Source organism: Phascolarctos cinereus, unplaced genomic scaffold (assembly GCF_003287225.1).
Source record: "Phascolarctos cinereus isolate Bilbo 61053 unplaced genomic scaffold, phaCin_HiC Scaffold_5;HRSCAF=322, whole genome shotgun sequence".
NCBI classification, from domain to species: Eukaryota; Metazoa; Chordata; class Mammalia; order Diprotodontia; family Phascolarctidae; genus Phascolarctos; species Phascolarctos cinereus.
In genome coordinates this window covers 152,095,945-152,114,348 of record NW_027555958.1, presented here as the reverse complement: position 1 = coordinate 152,114,348, position 18,404 = coordinate 152,095,945, and the positions used below count along the sequence as shown (strand labels likewise).

The following is an 18,404-nucleotide window of genomic DNA, read 5'->3' as shown; positions in this document are numbered from 1 at the left end:
TTGTCCTTTCCATCTCTGAATCTGTGATGGTCCTGTGATGATGAAGTTTGATTTAGCAGTAGTGCTTTTGTGAACCCAGCAGTTCAGTGCTAACCCTTACCAGAGAATTAAGCCAAGTCTCACATATTAGTTTCCTGAGTCATTGTTTCATTGCTGTTTAGAAGTATGAAAGTGAGGCTTCTCATCTCTGTAAGCTTATGTTGTTTGGTGAATCTAGTTGAAACTATCGTGACTATTCATAAGCTATGCCAGGCAATGATTTGTGTAGTTCTGCTTTCTTTTGTATACAAATGCATTATGTTTTTTTCATCTTTGAGATTTTCTTCTTTGTGTTATGAATGTTTCAGTTCATCTTCATTCACTATTCCTGATTCTCATATTTTCTATAGCATTATAATTTAACATTGAAAACCTAGCACCATTTATTTTCTGTTGTTTTATATTCTGTATATTTTATATTCTGTTATTTATTTTATGTTACTTGGAGGGTGATGTACTGTATGGCAGGGCTAAATTTTACCTTCATTGAATTGTGAGATGCTTTATGAGGGAATTTGTATAGTATTTACCTACTTAAAAAACAACCCACAATTTTTTTGTTGTTGTTGTTGTAGATTACTGCTACCATGAGAAATTTGGTTGATGTACCTCTGGCAAGGTGTAAATTGTTGAACAACAATGCCCTTCCAGAGCTCTGTGGAGTGATGGAACAGTATGCAAATGATAAGGATGTCTGCACCAACATTGCTAGGATATTAAGGTACGTAGTATTAAAGGGGGAAAAATACCAAATCTTAGGATATTGTGTTACTTTAGATTTTTACATGTCTTTTCTTGTTATTTTTATGATACTGTCTTCCAATAATGCAGTGGTTTCCTAGCAATTCACATTTCTGGCACCCACACGACTAATAACTAGTATTCATTTTGCAGATGGTAGTTTGAGTTCATAAAGTGTTTTTCAGAGAATCTCAGCATATTCTATAAATATGTTAAAAGTTCCCCTCTGAGGGAGATCTAATTAATGTCATTTTACAGAGGAGACACAGAATTACAGGAAGTTTAAATGACTTCTCTAAAGTCGAGAGCAGAGCCAGACCCTAAAGCACAAGCCTTTTGAAGATCCAGTGCTGTATTTTTTTTCTCTTAGGCTTTATGCTGCATTTCCGTGCACATTTCTGAATGTCACTGTGGTTTAAAGAAATCCTATTATTTATCTCAGTATATCTTCCCAGATGTCATGAGTATCTCTCAAAATGTGAGTTTGGAAATGAAGTCTTTATAGATGTGTGATATTTCAAACCTGTACCTCAGTGCTAGCTGGCTCCAATTTTGCCTTGTTTACTTCTCAAAAATCTCAATGAAGCTGAGTTGCATTTATAATGCTCTCTTTTCTCTCTGTGAATATTCCTTATGTTATTTCAAGGAAACTTGCATCAAGCCAACGACCAGGTTTCTGTAGAACAAGTACATTCTTTTACTGTGTTGGATAATGACCAGGTTTGAGCCATTGCAGGGTCAACAGTTTAAACCAAAAAAAAAAAAAAGTAAAACTATGGGAAAGGGCACACAGCAGAAGTTCGGGATAACACCAGTCTTCTTTGGGTCTCCTTCCTGAGAAATATTCCAAGGATAATGCCCCAAATCCCAAAGTGTTTAAGGACACTTGAGAAAGAACTTAATATATTTGCACACCTTTTTGAAAAAATCAGATAAATAGTCTTGACAAAATAAATAAGGAACCCTGAAAAAGCATATTCAGTAAGCAAAATTAATGGCTCCATTTGGCACAATCTTAAATCTAGTAACAATTGGTGGAATTTTTATAATTCTGTGTTAAATAATGTGAGAAATGATTATTTCTCTCTTGTATTTAATAACTAATTATTGTATTAGGACCAAAATTTTTCCCCTCTTCTACTTCCTTATTCAGAAATCAATCAGTGTGGAAACTCTGTGTCAAAGACTTATCCAGGCCAAGATCTAATCAGACAGTAAAAGAAATTCAAAGTTTGGGCTAATGGGTGCATTCCTGCTCATTGTGTTTGCTCAGACAGGTCTGGGAAGTATTGATTCTCCCTTTTGTCAGACAGGTGATATGGAAATTGATAAGTCCTTTTGACTGAGACTTGGGTGACCTAAGTCATGTACCCCAAGACCCTCATTTAATATAGACCACCCTCTTATTGTAATATTCATTTTCTCATTGATTGTTGACCAATCAGAGCTGATTTCCACTCTGAGGAACACCTATTCTTCCAAGAGCATATATATAGATTGTGAGCCCACCACCATGAAGGTCTTTGGTTTAAGAGAGGCAGCCAAATGACCATTTATTAGTAAACGTGCTGGCTTTATTAATAAAATGATTAAATTACCCAGAAATTATCTCACAAACCTTTTTAAATGTGACAGTAGGCAGAGGGCTTGTGTTGTGCCCATAAACAACATGGTCAGGATGCTTCCTGACAGAAGTCACAAAGGTATATTAAATGTGGCCTCCTGTACTGCATAAGATATATAACAAATGCAAAAAATGACTTAAATGGTGTCACAGAGCCATGATTCAAACCCATGGTCCATTTAGTCCAGGAGTGGGGAACCTGCGGCCTTGAGGCCACAGGGCTCTCGAGGTCCTTGGGTGCAGCCTTTTGACTGAGTCCAAGTTTTAAAAAATAAATCCTTTTATTAAGGAGATTTGTTCTGTGAAGTTTGGATTCAACCAAAGGGCTATACTTGAGGACCTAGAGGGCCACATGTGGCCTCAAGGCTGTAGGTTCCCCACCATGATTTAGTCTGTCTTCATCAGTGGTTCTGTGGGAGAATGTAGTAGTTGTCTTCCAAAACATTATCTTTATAGGTTATGAGATACATTTCAGACATCCCTTATTTCTCTTAAATGCTCTAAACGTGGATCTACTGATTTATCTACACCTTTCTTGAAACTCTGTAGATTTTGGCTTGGACACCTTCTTGGGGAATGAGGTCAGTGTATGTATCACATCATGATGGTAACTGTCCTGAGTGTCATTTGTGGTGATTCATGTTAGTACTGACTTTGTACTCTTTGGAACTATGGCAGGTTTAAAATTACTCTTTTAAACTATTACCATGATATTACTGGATTGCTCACTTTATGGAATACCTGTCCTTCTAAGTCCATTACAGAGAATGTCTTGTACTTTGGATAACTTCTTCAAGAAGTTACATTTTCTGAATAGAAGATGTTCTTATATTCTAGTACTCTTAATTAAAGCGTTGTGGTTCTTTCAGTTTTACATTTGTTTTATTGTATCTTACTATGTTTTTTCTTTATGAATCAGAACTCCGTAATCTTCCTGCTTGACAGATTATTTCAGACCATTTAAAGTTAGATATTAGGTTCCATTACCTGGTACTGAAATAATGCTTTATCCTTAAAGTATTTCCTGGATTCTTACATATGATTTATTTTTCTCAAAATCTTAGTGAATCTATAACTTTGGAGCTATTATTTACACATATTTTTTCCTAAACTTTTAAAATCATGGTTTCCATTCAGTCATGAATATTGTGACCATTGCTTTTGCAGAATTAGTAATCCCAGAATGGAGATGTTATTAAGTGACATTAAAAATTCTTTTGACGTGCTTTATGTTCATAACCACCATTGTGTGCATTTTTAGTCACTGGGGGATGGTTTTGCAACAGGAAGATAAATTAGCTAATGGCATTATATATAGAATAGGCACCCAGAAGTCACTGAATGAATGAGTGGGTGAATGAGTGAATGAATGAATGTCTGAAACAGCCTGTTGATTATTTGTACACATAGAGGAGAATTAGTGGAGATAGCTCTCCAGTAGGACATTCACAATTTACAAATGATTTTTTTCAACAAAATATGACTGTTTGAGGTTCTGGAAATTCACAGTCTTTCAAAGAGAATAACAAAGCCCTGGAATGGTGATTAGTTGCTGTAAGGGCTAGAATGCTGTTGTCCCTGGACTCAAGGTTGACTATCTCTGAAGCCTTCAAAGTTCCCAAGGTTTTTTTTTTCTTTCCAGCTAAAGATGAGAAGGAGTGAGAGGATACCAAGACTAAAGCTCAGATTGAGGCCAATGCCTGACTCCTCACTTCATCCCCATACCCCAGTGATTCCTTCTTAAGGGCTTGGCTAGAATATTTCTCTTCTCTCTACTGCTAGAAACTTGAATACTTAGCTTCTGGATTGGTTTGCTCTTCTGTATGCAACCTGCAGGGCATGGTCAAGTCTTCTCAGCCTATCTCAATATACTTCCTCTTCTTTGTTACTCTGTTTTATCCAATGGCTTTGAAGGACTTAAAGACTGATAAAGGACTTATAGTTCCTAGTCTAAAGCCTTGTTTTGGTTAAATAGAGATGCCTGGGCCTTGTTTATACTTCTGATTTATTGACTCAGTGGAAGTGTTCTTGCTTGATAAAGGAATCAGGGCTAAATGGGGTGTGATTAATTGCCTTAATTTGGCCCCACCCTTATATTTGTTTTTATTAACTGAGACTTGGTGAAAACAAGATATGCCACAAATAAACAGAAATCTGGATAGTCTACTTGTAAATACTTGAAAGTTGACATGATTACTGGTAGTTTTAAGTGGTTTAGTGACATCTCGTTGCCATCATCCCAGGCTCAAAGTTAAAACTGGTTGAATAAATCTATTCCTTTTTGAGGATCTGATTCTTTGTGAATATGTATGTATGTATGTGTGATGCTGTAGTTTTCTTCCTCTGCTACTTGTGATTAGGTTAGCAGGTGGGACTTGCATTCATGTATGTTCGAACTCACTGTAAAAAAAGAGTGATTTCCATCAAATTTCAAGTCCTTTTAGTTTCTTCTGTTCACTTAAAGGTCCTCTGCCTGTTGCTGGTTAATTATCAAGATTGGTTTGGGTTATGATGTAATGCAAATTGACATAGCACTTAAAGATTTACAAAGCACTTTCTTTTACAGCAATCCTGTGAATCAAGTAGCATGTCACCTTCTTTGCAGATGATTAAATGGCGTCTTAAAAAGGTCAGGTGGCTTAGTCATATTCACCCAACAAGTAAATATAGGATCCTGGATATTAACCTGTGTTTTCTGCCTCTAGGACCAGTGCTGTCCCTACTGTCCTATGTTGTTCCACACCAATGAAATCTCTTTTTTTAAAAAAAAAAAGGAATGCAATTACTGCTTTGTGATGGAGTCATTTTAATTTTATAAATTTCTCAGCCTTCTCAAGATGATTGATAAGCTCAAAAACACAAACTCCCTTAGATAGTCACTTGGTTCCATTGACCTTAGTTTGGGTACAGTCTAGACAGTGGGGTCCAGCATCTTTTAACTTCAAATCCCAGATCAGTGAAACACACATTTGCACAACACCTCTTATGTGCAAAGTATGGTAGCTAGGCATGTGGGATACAAAGATAAAAAAGAAATACTCTCTGACCCAAAGGAGCTTCCATTCTGTTTGGGCTTCAGTCCTCAAGCTGATATAAAATTCTATCACTGATTTGGACCTTACGATGCCATAGAAGGATGCTGATTGGCCCAGTGCAACACAGCTGCATCATACACAGCATGCGTTTGTGGCAGGAGTATGGAGACACCTGGCCAACTTTTCACTCAGGGACCTGGACCGTGAACCAGTATCACAGATGTTGTTACTCTCTCTCATCTATGTGAATACAACTCTTAAATGATATAATTATGTGCTACCTTTTCCAGCCCTAAAAATGCAGTGGCCACAGATAAAGTTTGAGTTGTGCTTTGCAGACAGAAGGTAAAATCTATTATAATAAAACACTGTAGTGGCTTCTTTGTCAAAAGACTGAAAAATATTAACCCAATGTGTAAGCATACCCTAACTTATGGACACTTGACTTTTAAAAGATGTTTACCATCAAATCATTGCTTTTCTTCCCCCCATTGTTTCTGCCACTGTTCCCCCTGGTTCAAGGGGGATATATACATATATGTGTGTGTGTATACATATATATATATACACACACGTACATATAGACATACACATATACATATAGACATGCGTGCATACACACATATATGTATATATGTATGTATATATATATATACGTGTGTGTGTGTACATATATATATGTGTATATATATATATATATATATATATATATATGTATTTTTATATATATATATGTATTTTTATATATATATATGGAGCTGCTACTCCTTAGGAACCCCAACTCTTCCTGCTGGTCAGTGTTACAATATCTTCGTACCAGACAAAGTAGAATTTTCTGTCATAAAAATGTGTGCGTTTACAAAAAAATATTAGAAAGTGTTCCTTGTTGCACCCTGGCCTGTTATGACTCACATGGTTACCTGTCCTGCTGGTGCTTAGGCCTGCTCTCCTCTGCAGGTGTCCAGGTTTTCTCCAAAGGCCTCTGACCTTAGGGTTCACTGCAAAGATATTATGGGTATACAAGTTAGAAACAGTAAAGAAAAACACTCTTAATTCCTGTTTGATTGTGTAGTGTTTATGGGACAAAATATTTTATGAATCAAATCTCCTTATCGTTGGCCAAAAAAATCCAAATTTAAAAAAAAATTTCCTTTGTCTTGAATCATTTTTTTGAAAGGTGGTATAAAGCCAGTATTTTCATAGTGCTGTATTAAAGTGGAATGATACATTGAAAAATAAAACAATTTGACCTTTTACAAATATCAATTTTACTTGACAGATATGGGTAGAAATCTATTTCATAGTTGCCTTTTAGATAATAGTCTTTAAATGTTTCCATGTGCGTTGTGGGGTATATGCTGTAGAATGTTACATATGGGAGCTGCACTAAATGATCTCTTAACTCTAAAAGTGAATCTATTAAATGCATCTTGGTTTCTCAGTAGGCGGAGTACAAATTTGAGTTTCATAGAAGAATAAAATGTATATTTTTTTCATTTTTATTTCCCCATGTGGTATGTATGCAGCAAACTTTCTTCCTGTCATGATTGCTGTGCAGCCTTGGCTGACTGTTCCAGATGTTATGCCTTATTTTTGAGCCTGATAAACCAGTATGAGAAGAAGCAGGTTAGTTTGCTATTTCTGATTTTTCCATATCGCATGATGTGTCTGTATTTATGCATGAGTTTATAAGCCCATGTGGAATGACCTACTTTTGTGAACATGAAAGAAAATAATAATTTTAATAATAGTTTTTGATAATGGTAGTTTTTTAAAAATTTGTTTCAGTGGGAGAGGATCAACCAAATAATAGACAAATGATAAAATTGTCCTGGTAAGCTTCCCTCAAGCTAAAATTTTATTCCTCAAAAAGATGGTTAAGATTTTTCCTTACAAGTTGAAAGTCATAGATATATGCATAGTGATCCAAAAAATGCAGGAGCATTTGCTTTTCTTGGCTTTGGGGTGGATATAACTAAATTCAATCCTTATTTGCTATCAGATGAAAATGCAGAAATTACTTTTACCCATCATAATAAAAGAAAAAGTATTATTATTTATCATTCACACTTATTTAGAAATAAAAACTTACACTCTGAAAACATATGAAAGTTCAATGTTAAAATCACACTTAATTCTTCTCAGATCTCTCTCTCTCTTTCTTTCTCTGTCTGAGATGGTGAAATGAAGAAATGAAAGTCTTTATAAATATTTTAAGATGAATGTGTGCTTCTTGATAATTTGGTCACACATAGAAATAAAATTATTTCACTGTACTTAAAAACAAACTTTATAAATGTTCCCCTGAACTTTTACTTCTGGGTTGATCAGTTTTCAAGTGCTCTTACATTTTTGAACAACCAGTCACATCTTTGGTATTTATTGTATTTACATTAATTTACCATTACACTTGGGACATTTGAGCTGTTCACTGATGCTGCTTTAAAGGCTAAAAGTTTCTCATAGAGAAAAAACTTTTCTAAGAAGATGAAGAGTGAATATGTTGAATAAGCTTTCAAATCTCCATGGTCCCTTTGTTCACCCGAGGAGAGATTTAATGATTTAAATATTTATGGCCTATTTTTTTGAGTGTTATCAACTTTGGAATCTTCTGATTTCAAATAAACACTGGAGATACAAGACTATGTAGTTCACTTCCTTTTCCTGATTTGTGGGGGGAGGACAGAGATATTCACAAATTTTTACTTTTTGGTTGTTTTTTGTGCCATGGTATTTTGATCATAGATATTATAATGGAGGTTTACTTCATATGATTTGCCCTAGGATTTGTGGATATTTCAAAACAAAACTTATTTGTTTTGTCATTTGTTTCATTTGTTTCAAAACAAAATTTATCTTTTCTTTGACCCACATAAAAGGAAATTGTATTTATGGATTTAAAAAACACAAAACAATGCAAACTAACCAACTTCCAAACCTAGTGTGGTAGACTTAATTCAAAGACTTTGTAGGCTCTCTGATAATTGTAAATGGTGACAGGCATTTTAAATAAATAGAAAAAATGTCTTATAAATCTGCCAGCATAAGTCAAAATACTCTAGAGACATCGTTTTCTGGACAGGTATAGTTGGTTCAATTAACTCTACAACTGTTTGTCTTTTTTTTAAGTTATACTTAATTTATTTAATATTTTATTTTTCCCCTGTTACATGAAAAAAAAAGTTTTAACAGTCATTTTTAAAACTTTGAGTTCCAAATTCTCTCCCTTCCTCCCTCCCCACACCCCACCCTATTGAGAAGGCAAGCAATTTGATACAGGTTATACGTGTATGTATAGTTATGCAAAATATTTCCATAATAGTCATTTACAACTGTTTTTCTTAACAAGCAAGGTATTCCCTGTTAAACCTAGTGACTTACTGATAATTAAGGATCATCAGTTAGTCATACCTTTGTGTTTAAGAACAAATCAGAGACTTTTCTGAGCTGAGAACTTCTTCCACATGTCCATTCCAGTTAGGCAGTTCTGTTAGAATCCTTCAGTGTGGTTTTTATAGAGCTAGGTGGCTCAATGGATAGAGCATTGGACCTGGAAACAGGAGAAGTTAGGTTCAAATCCTGCCTTAGACACTTAGTAGCTATATGACCCTAGGCAAGTCACTTAATTGCTCTCTGCCTCAGTTTCCTCATCTGTATGATGGAGATGATACCAGCCCCTACCTCTCAGGGTTGTTTCCACTTCTTGTAAGTCATCATTGGTAATTTCTCATAGGCTAATTATATCCGCAATGCATCCTTCTATTACCCTTTCGGTCCCATGTGATTTTCAGTCTTCAGAGACTGTGATATTTCATGATTTTCAGCCATATAGCACCATCTTTCTGATGAAACAGGGAGAAGCTTGGGATCACTGGATGTATGACATTGTGTCTTCAATGCTATCCATCTTGTTTTCTTCCTCCTTTTCAATTCTAGACTCAGCTTATTTGTCTATTTGCAATTCCTAAGTCAGTGGCTACTATTGCATGTCAATTCATTATCCACTTGGTTTTTCTGGTGTAGCTTTCTAGGCTTACCTCTTTTGAGTGACTTAATAGACTCTATAGTATTCTCTGGTTTGGTGCAGACCTCATTTTACTGTCACACAATTGACTTGAAGATGTAGAGAATACAAGGTCCAGTGTGGTTATTGTTTGTTGACTATTAAAAAGCATTTAACTTGGTAGAACAGAGTGATCACTTTAAAGGCTTTCCTTCAACAAGATGCATGACAGAATCTTAAAAGATTTCTTGAAAAACATAACAATAGGGATACTTTGTTTGAAGATCCTTTGGTTATTAATGTCAAGTAATGTGTAAAACAGAGAGATAAATGGTCCCTTATGTATTTGCTCTATTTTTGCAAAATGTTCAGCACAGTATCCAAATAGAAGAGATAGTGTAGATAGTAAAGTTGTCCAAGAAGTCCTGTTTATGCTTGACGTTGTGTTGACTATATTACAGAACTCTGCAGAGCTCCATTATCACACAAAAGAGTTTTATTGTATTATCCACACAGGGAAAGCCAAAAGAATTATGCCTGTGGCCCAGACTATCAATCAACAAGTATTGATTAAGCATTGCTTACTGAGCTAAGCACTGTAATAGGTTCTCAGCATACAGGTACAAAAGTAAGATTGTCTCCTCCATCAAATAGCATATTACATGTACCCCATAGGACTGGCCCATCAGTACCTATACCTTGCACAGATAGTGCTGATGAACACTGCACCAGGCTCAGAGTTGAACAGAAGGAAGTAGACTGGATTGCCTTTGGGAAATTATACTGTGCTTTTAATGCCTTCGAGGTTTTTTCCTGAAACCATTTCCTTAATATCCCTTCTTCCTGAGATGTTGCATGACTCTAAGTCAGGGAATCCAGTCTTTAAAGACTCAAAGTTAAGGGTCACCTGAGGAATGGAGAGGCACGGGGGCAACATAAGTAGGCTTCAGCATATTATCAATGTTGATTTGAGTTCAAGAAGGGGCATTAGAGACTTTATCCAGAGAGTCTGAGTGTTGCTGTACAGTGACCCAGGTATTATCAAGAGACTCAGAAAATGATCTCTGGCTTCCAGTATGTCAGAAGATATGGATGAGGACTCACTTGTTCCAAAGGTGTGGCTAGATTACAGTTTGTTCATCAGGGTAAGGAATGCCTTCATGGATGAGATCATGGATCAGTTAAAGGACTTTGAGATAGGAATAATTTGGTAAACCTTTTTTAACTTTCAGGCCACATTTGACATTTTTCTTAAAAGGGAAAACAAATCATTTCTCTTTTTCTTTGTGAAATCAAGCTAGCATTTAATAGTATGAAAAAGGTTTATGCTACCAAGAAGCATTCACCATATTTAATCTATCGTTTACTGCTTCAGGTATTTCCCCTCTTCCCCCATTCCCTCCCCATACTTCTGAGAAGGAAATGCAAGATTTTTTTCTCTGTAAAATATTTTCTTGGATGGGCTGACTTTATCATCATTGGCAGGCAAATCAAAGACTTAAAGTGACCCCTCTGTGCTGTTCCCCCCCCACCACACTAATACCTCAATCACCTGAAAATAATTTTTCTATTTTCTGAAAAAATGAAATCAGTTTTGAAAAAAAACCTGAAGCAGGATATGAATGTGTTAATATAAGGTAAATTGCTTTTGTTATACCCTGCTTTTCACTTGGGTTCTGAGACAAAAGCTTATGTTATCATTGCCCTTGGAAACAATCATTAGGTCTCCAGAAACTTATGTCAATAGAACTAACCTTTCCTGTACTGCCTCAGGATTAGTTGTAGAATAATGTTTACTATCTTGTATATCTCATTTTCAGTCTTAGAAATTTATTTTTGGGATACCCTTTTATTCATGGAATTTTTAAAAATTACATATATCTGAAGGAATGCTTTAGATTTTAGGCATTTGTTTCTAAAGCTTAGCTATGCCTATCAATTTACATACCTCTTACTAAAAAGTTTGACATTTAGAAGCTGTTGAATTGATTTCACTTTGTTCTTTGAGAGAATAGAGTTACCTCATTACTTTATGCAAGATCATGTTTGGAACCAGCATTATTTAATTTGTTCTGATAGTGTTTCCTATTGGATAATATCCTGCTTCATCATTGTTTTTCCCTTTGGATAACATCCTGCTTCATGGTCTGGTATTATGGGAAATGTACATAGAGAAAAAACAAGAGAAACTTTGGGGTGGAGTACTTCAGTAGCAAATATACTAAGCTCTTCTCTCATTTTACAAGACCTTCAGAGGCCTATTTGAAGAGGATAGTAGGCCACCAGGGGCCAGGTTGTATCTTTTGTTTTTTGGGGTGTTTTTTTGTTTTGTTTTTTTAGGCAATTGGGGTTAAGTGACTTGCCCAGGGTCACACAGCTAGTAAGTGTCAGGTGTGTGGTCTGAGGCCAGCTTTGAACTCAGGTCCTCCTGACTCTATCCACTGCACCAGCTAGCTGCCCCCAGGTTGTATCTTAGAAGCAGCGTTACCAGAGTTTGCTGTGTTTGGAAGAGTATGAAAGAATTTAGCATTTTCCATAAAATGTGAGGAATTATGTAAGCAAATCTGGTAGTTAAATCATATGACTCCTTGAAAGATATAATTATAAAGATAATTTTGTTCATTGATCCTTTAATTATCAGTGTGAGACATAAAATAGGGAAATACATGCTTGCCAGTGGTGTTTGTTACCATCATGGTGGATATCCTGCTCAGAATTCAAATCAAAGAGAGATTCCCAATAGATGATGCGATACTTTAGTTATTCCTCTTAGCAGATGACGCTTTGCTGATTGCATCAATTTTGGAAGGTTTCAGCTGCAAGACATGAAAAAACAGCCTTAGGGTTCAGTGGCAAAACAGATGTTTATACCTCTTTTTAATGTCATTATTAAATGTCCCTATTCTCAGGGCTCTTGGGTTCAGGGTCTTGGGCTTTCCCTATTTGGGTTTAAGGGGAGATGGGGCCACTATCCCAGCTAACATGATAGTTTGACTTGCCTGGTGCATATTGCTGCCTCCTCTTTCTCTCTTAGGGGGCCACACTGCTTCTTCAGCTAGAGTGACTTGCCTGTCTTATGTATGGCAGTTGGTTTGTAGTTGGTGGGGATGGCAGCCCCTTTTTCCATAGGAGCTGCTTCCCTTTATGATGGCTGTGAAGGGTGGACAAGAAGGAGAAATGGTTGTCTGGTGGTTGCTGCCACCAGCAGTAAGTTTGAGTTTAACTGGGAAATACTGTAAATGTGAGTTATTATTGTAACCTGTGATCCCAGAACTGAAGCTCTGAATTCACACAGCTTGGCTTTGATCTTGGAAACTTCTCAATAACTAATAATGTTTAGTTCATATTTTCCCCATCTGGGCTCAATCAATAAACATTTAAACAATAAACAGTAATTAATCAATAAACTTTTTTAAGTACTTACTATATGCCAGGCACTGTGTTTTTAAAGAACATAGGACAGGTTTATTATAACATAAAACAAAAACTACAAAAAGGACTTGTATTTGATTTCATAGTCAAGAAAACTGTCCCTGGTGGTACCTTTACAGCTGCTCCAGACTTAATGTCTGGAGGCTCCTTGATGTGGGAAAGGAATTTAGGGTTGATAGCAAATCAAACAAATCAAAGTTATGGTCACTATGTAGATAAGCAAATGTTGATACTTGGGATTGTGTTCAGACAGCAGTCACCTTTATAGAGAAAACTGAGAGGGATCCTGTTTTCTCCTTGATATTTCCATTTAAAGTCATCTACAAATTTCTTGTTCCTTGCAAGCTCTTAAAATGAGATAGCCAGGGCTAGTATGCCTCTGGTCTAGTTAATATATTTATAGCTGTTTAGCTAAGGCCATATATATTCCTAGCTATTACAAAAGGGGATCACTGAGGAGCTCTGAAAACCTCCCAACTTGTTACCAACTGATAGTGCCCAGTCCTTAATTTTAGCAACTTAGCAATTTTAGCAACTGAATTCTAGTCACTTCTTCCTCACCTCACGGTATAGGCAGGGAAAACAAATAGCACACCCTACTGAGTCTTTTTAAGATTTTGGAAAAGTCTTTTCCATTTACCTTTCCAATTCTCATTACTCCCTCACCTCTTCCTCCCCCCTGCCTAGAACTAATGACAAGCCCTACAAAGTACTATGCAAAGAAATCTAGTTAACACCAGAGTAGAAAACATGGTCCCATTATTATATGCATGTTTAATATTAAAAAACCTCAAACAGATCTAAAATGAGTATATTGAAGTTCACACATAATGGTCAACAGGATGATAACTTGAAGACATATTTCTGAGTCTAAAATAGTAAAAGAGCTCTCGGGAGAGCTGAAGCTGCTCTCTCCAAAGTTACTGGTCACCTCCTAATTGCCAAATCCAGAGACCTTTTACCAATCCTCATTTTTCTTGACTTCTCTGCATCCTTTTGGCACTGTCAGTCACTCTCTTCTCCTTGATACTCTCTTCTGTCTAAGTTTTCAGGACACCACTCTCTCACAGTTCTCTTCCCACCTCTCTGACCAATCCTTTCCCATTCTTCTTTGATGGATCCTCATGCAGGTCGTGCACACTAACTATGAGTGTCCCAAAGGGCTCTGACCTGGGCTCCCTTCTCTTCTGTCTCTGTACTATTTCACTTGGAGATCTCATCAGCTTCCATGGATTTAAAACCCTCTCTATGCTGATGATTGTCAAATCTGCCTTAACTTCTCTGCTGATCTCCAGGCTTACATATACAACTGTCTTTCAGATATCTTAAACTGAATGTCCAGTAGACGTTTTAAACCCTACATCTCCAAGGCTGAGCTCGTTATCTTTCCCCAAATCCTCCCCCTTTCGAAACTCCTCTCTTACTGTTGTGGGTACCACCATCCTCCCAGTCCCCCAGGTTCACAGCCTGGTTTGTCCTGGACTCGCTATCTCTCATTCCCCCATATGCCGTCTGTTTCAAGCCTGTCAATTTCACCTTTGCACCGCCTCTTAAATGTGCTCCCTTCTCTTCTTTGACACTGCCACCTGGGTGCAGGCCCTTATCAACTCACACATGAACTTTTGTAATAGCCTGCTTGCTGGCAGGTCTACCTTCCTTGAGTCTCTCCTCACTTCAGTGCATACTCCATTCAGCTACCAAAATGATTTTCCTAAAACTCAGGTCTGACTATGTCACCGCTCTACTCAGTAAACTCCAGTGGCTCCCTATTACTCCAGGACGAAATACTAAATCCTCTGTTTGACATCCAAAGGTCTTCATAATCTAGTTCCACTCGCCTACTTTTAAAGTCTTCTTTACACTTTACAACCCCCCAAGTACTCTTCGATCCAGTGACACTGCTCTGGCCATTTTCAGTGGCTCCCACGCATGCTTAGAATGTGCTCCCTCTTCATTTCTGCCTCCTAGCTTCCTTCAAGTCTCAACTAAACTTCCACCTTCTACAGAAAGGCTTTCCCAATCCCTCTGAAGTATCGTGCCTTCCCTCTGTTTGTTATTTCCTATATATTCTGCGTGTAGATTGTATATAGTTGTTTTCTTTTTTTCTCCTCCATTAGTTTGTGAACTCTGCGATGGCCAGGACTGTCTTTTGCCTTTCTTTGTAACCCCAGTGCTTAGCATAGTACCTGGTGCATAGTAGGTGCTTAATAAGTACTTATTAGCTGGCTGACCGGAAGTGTTTGATTTGTCTCATGCCAGGAGAGGAGATTTTTTTCTGGAAAATCTCAAGGGATTTTGTGAGTGATTTAGCAAGTCAGCCACACAGGGTCAGTCTTTCTCTATGCTAGAGTGGTTGAAAATTCTGACATAATATTTGAACCAAATTATCAAGAATTTCCAGATGTTTGGGAAAAGATCTTCACTTGTAAGTTTGACAAACAAGTCCTGAGCTCATCGATCTCTGTGGTGCCTGCTGTTTCCCAAAAGGACTTACACCTAATGACCAATCATGGACTTCCTTCCCAGGGAAAAATATAAAGGGATTATGTTAGACTATCACCTATTTCCTCTGCTGGAGTGGTGTCATAGCAAGCCTTTCTATACCCAGTGCAAGTCTAATATAGCTGCTGCATGCTTGATTAGTGATACTTTGTTTAAAAAAGCAAAACAAAACACCGTTTAACTTGGACCCAAGGTGATTTCCTTCTCCATGATCTATACCTGCAGCACTAGTAGTCCCAGAGTCCCTTTGTTTAGAAAGCTTCAGCTCTGGGTTTCCTGTGTTCCATGAGGCATGTTGCACATGAATTAGCTAGCCAAGCTCATGGGGTCGCTGTGTTCTTTTTTTTTTTTCACTTTTAGAAGGTTTTTTGCTAGTGAGACCATTATGAGAAAGGCCCCTCCACAGGTATAATTTGCTTTAAGAAAACCCAGTACACAAAAATGGAAACTTTTAAAGTTTCTTTAGTTTCTGATCTATATTCTCATCAAAGGGGAGGGTACTTCTGCATTGGTGAAGATGGTTACTACTCTATATACCTTCTCAGTCTGTGTAATTCTGGTTCCCCCCTAGAGTCTCCACAGACCCCACCCCAACATCCTGAGGGCCTTCTTCAAGGTTTCCTTTTTACACCCTTTGAGTATGAGTCCATTCCTACCTTCAGCCTGTTATCCCATGCACTCACCACGTGAAAGGACTGCTTCTTTTTGTGGTAGGTAACCTCTACATCACTCATCGACCATTATAGACATGGTCTGCAGCCTGAATGTACCCAGCACGTGTCTCTCCATTATCCTTTGGGTCATCCCTACTTGATTTCTCAGAGATCGGGTTGTTCCAAGTATGCACACATAGGACATTTCTGGGGGACGCTTTATGTTGAGAAGATGGGTCGTAGTTCTGGAGCACAGCTTGAGACCATTAAAAGCACTGTATGGTTTCACAGATGTAATCCCTTCTCCTCTTCTCCTCCTTCTTAGTTCTGGATCCAACACATGGTCCACTACTCTGCCTGTTCCAAACATAAGCACTCTCCTCTCTATACACTCTCTCATTTGGTGACTTCATCAGATCTCATGGCTTTAATTATCACCTCTATGCAGGTGACTCCCAGATCTATGTGTGTAGCCCTATTCTTTCTTTCTTGTTATGATCCTACATCACCAACATCCTGTTGAATGTTTCAAACTCGAAGTCAACATGTCTAAAACAAAATTATTTATTCTCTCTCCTCCACATGCACCCCTCTCAAGAGCTTCCTTATTTATGCTCGTAGCCCCACCATGCTCTTAGTTACCCAGATTCTCAGGTACAATTGTTTTTGACTCTTCATTCTTACTTGCCCTAGCATATCCAACTGGTTGTCAAATTTTGTTGTTTCTAACATACCTCCATAACATCTCTAAAATACCTCCCCTTCTCTCCAGTCAAACAGCCGTCACCCTAGTTCAGCCCCTTATCACCTCTCACTAGGGCTGTTTAAATAGTGTCTTAATTTTTCTCCCTGTCTCAAGTGTCTCCAGATCCCAAACCACCCTCTATCTAGCTATTCCTCATTGAGAAAGGACTTGTTCTGAGACTTCATCAAGTATTAAATGCCTGCAGTGTGCCAGGCACTATGCCAGGTCCTGGCAATACAAATAATAAAGAAGGAAACAATCCCTCTTTGAAACTCACATTTCAATGAAGGAGACAAGGGCATATATAAATACATAGTTAAAATAGAATAAAGAAAATAAATAACATAAATGAATAAATAAGAATAAAATAGAATAAATGCATGGTTAAAATAGAATAAAGAGAATAAATAATAAATATAAATAAAATATACTTAAAAATAAATAAATAAAACTATAAATGATAAATATAAAAATAAATAAAAATATAAATTTAAATATATAAAAATAAGAATAAGAAATAAAAATATAATTAAAATAAAAATAAAGAAATATAAATACAAGGTATAAATAAATTTAAAATGTGAATATTTAAGAATAGAATAGATACATAATTAAAATAAAGTAGTGTGGAAGTGAGGGCACTGGTACTTGAGAAGATCAGAAAAAGCTTCACATAGGAAGTGGTGCTTGAGCTGCATCTTGGAAGAAAAGAGATGTTCTAATAGGTGGAGGTGAGGAGAGTGTGGCTTAGTGCATGGCCAGTGGAAAGGTGTAGTGGTGTGAAAATGGCGTGCTGTGTGTGAGGAATAGAGAAAAGGACAATTTGCTTAGATCACAGAATGTGAAGAAGTAGGTAATATATACTGGGGCTGGAAAGATAAGTTGGGCCCAATTATAAAAAGCTTTAAAAGCTAAACAGAAGAGTTTATATGTCATCCTTGAGGCAATAGGAAGCCAGTATAAGTGTGCTATATCTCAGAGGGTCTCACCATCTGTAATGAATCTTTGTCTTCTGTTTATATTCTTGGTGAAAGGTCCCCTCTGACTGTGGCAAGCACCTCGGGTGAGCACATGTCTCCTTTTTTAGGCTTCTCTTCATGTTAATCATAGTCATTGACACACAGTTATTCTGTCCTTGTATTTATCAGGGAATTTTGTGTAATCTTAACATATGTGAATGAAGAGACTCCTTTTTGGAGGAGTATCTTTAAATATATGTTTTACTTCACTGAGTCAAATGCAGTTTTTGTGGTTATTGTCAAGTGCAGTTGAGATTCTATTTTCTCTGTACATTTTAGTCAATTGTGTGATTATATGTAGTGTGCTATGGAGGAGCATTTGTAAAAAGATTGCTGATATCCTCCTCATGTTTCCAGCAGTGATACTCATAACACACAAGGAGATCATCTTCATAAAGATGAGAAAGTAGGCATCAGTAGTTTTAAAAAATATTCCCGAGGGCTGCTTTTCCCAGTATTGTTCATCTTTTTCCTGAGATATCTTGTAAAGGTCTCCTCCTGTGCTTTCAAGACTGTGTAACCTCTAGCTCTGATTCCCTTGCTGAACCATTGATTTGCTCATGCTACTCTTCCAAACTGTGCCATCTTTACTTATGCCAAGAGTACTTGGA

General features: G+C 37.1%; 1 protein-coding gene across 3 annotated transcripts in view; it reads left to right on the top strand.

The window, feature by feature from the left end:
* ARMC2 (armadillo repeat containing 2) overlaps window positions 1–18,404 on the top strand; it is a 172,890-nt gene that overhangs the window by 105,240 nt on the left and 49,246 nt on the right. For all 3 annotated transcript variants that reach the window (XM_021008208.2, XM_021008212.2, XM_021008211.2), the window contains exons 11-12: window positions 615–760; window positions 6,966–7,065. In XM_021008208.2, coding sequence (XP_020863867.1) covers window positions 615–760; window positions 6,966–7,065 — 246 coding nt within the window. The remainder of the gene's footprint in view (window positions 1–614; window positions 761–6,965; window positions 7,066–18,404) is intronic.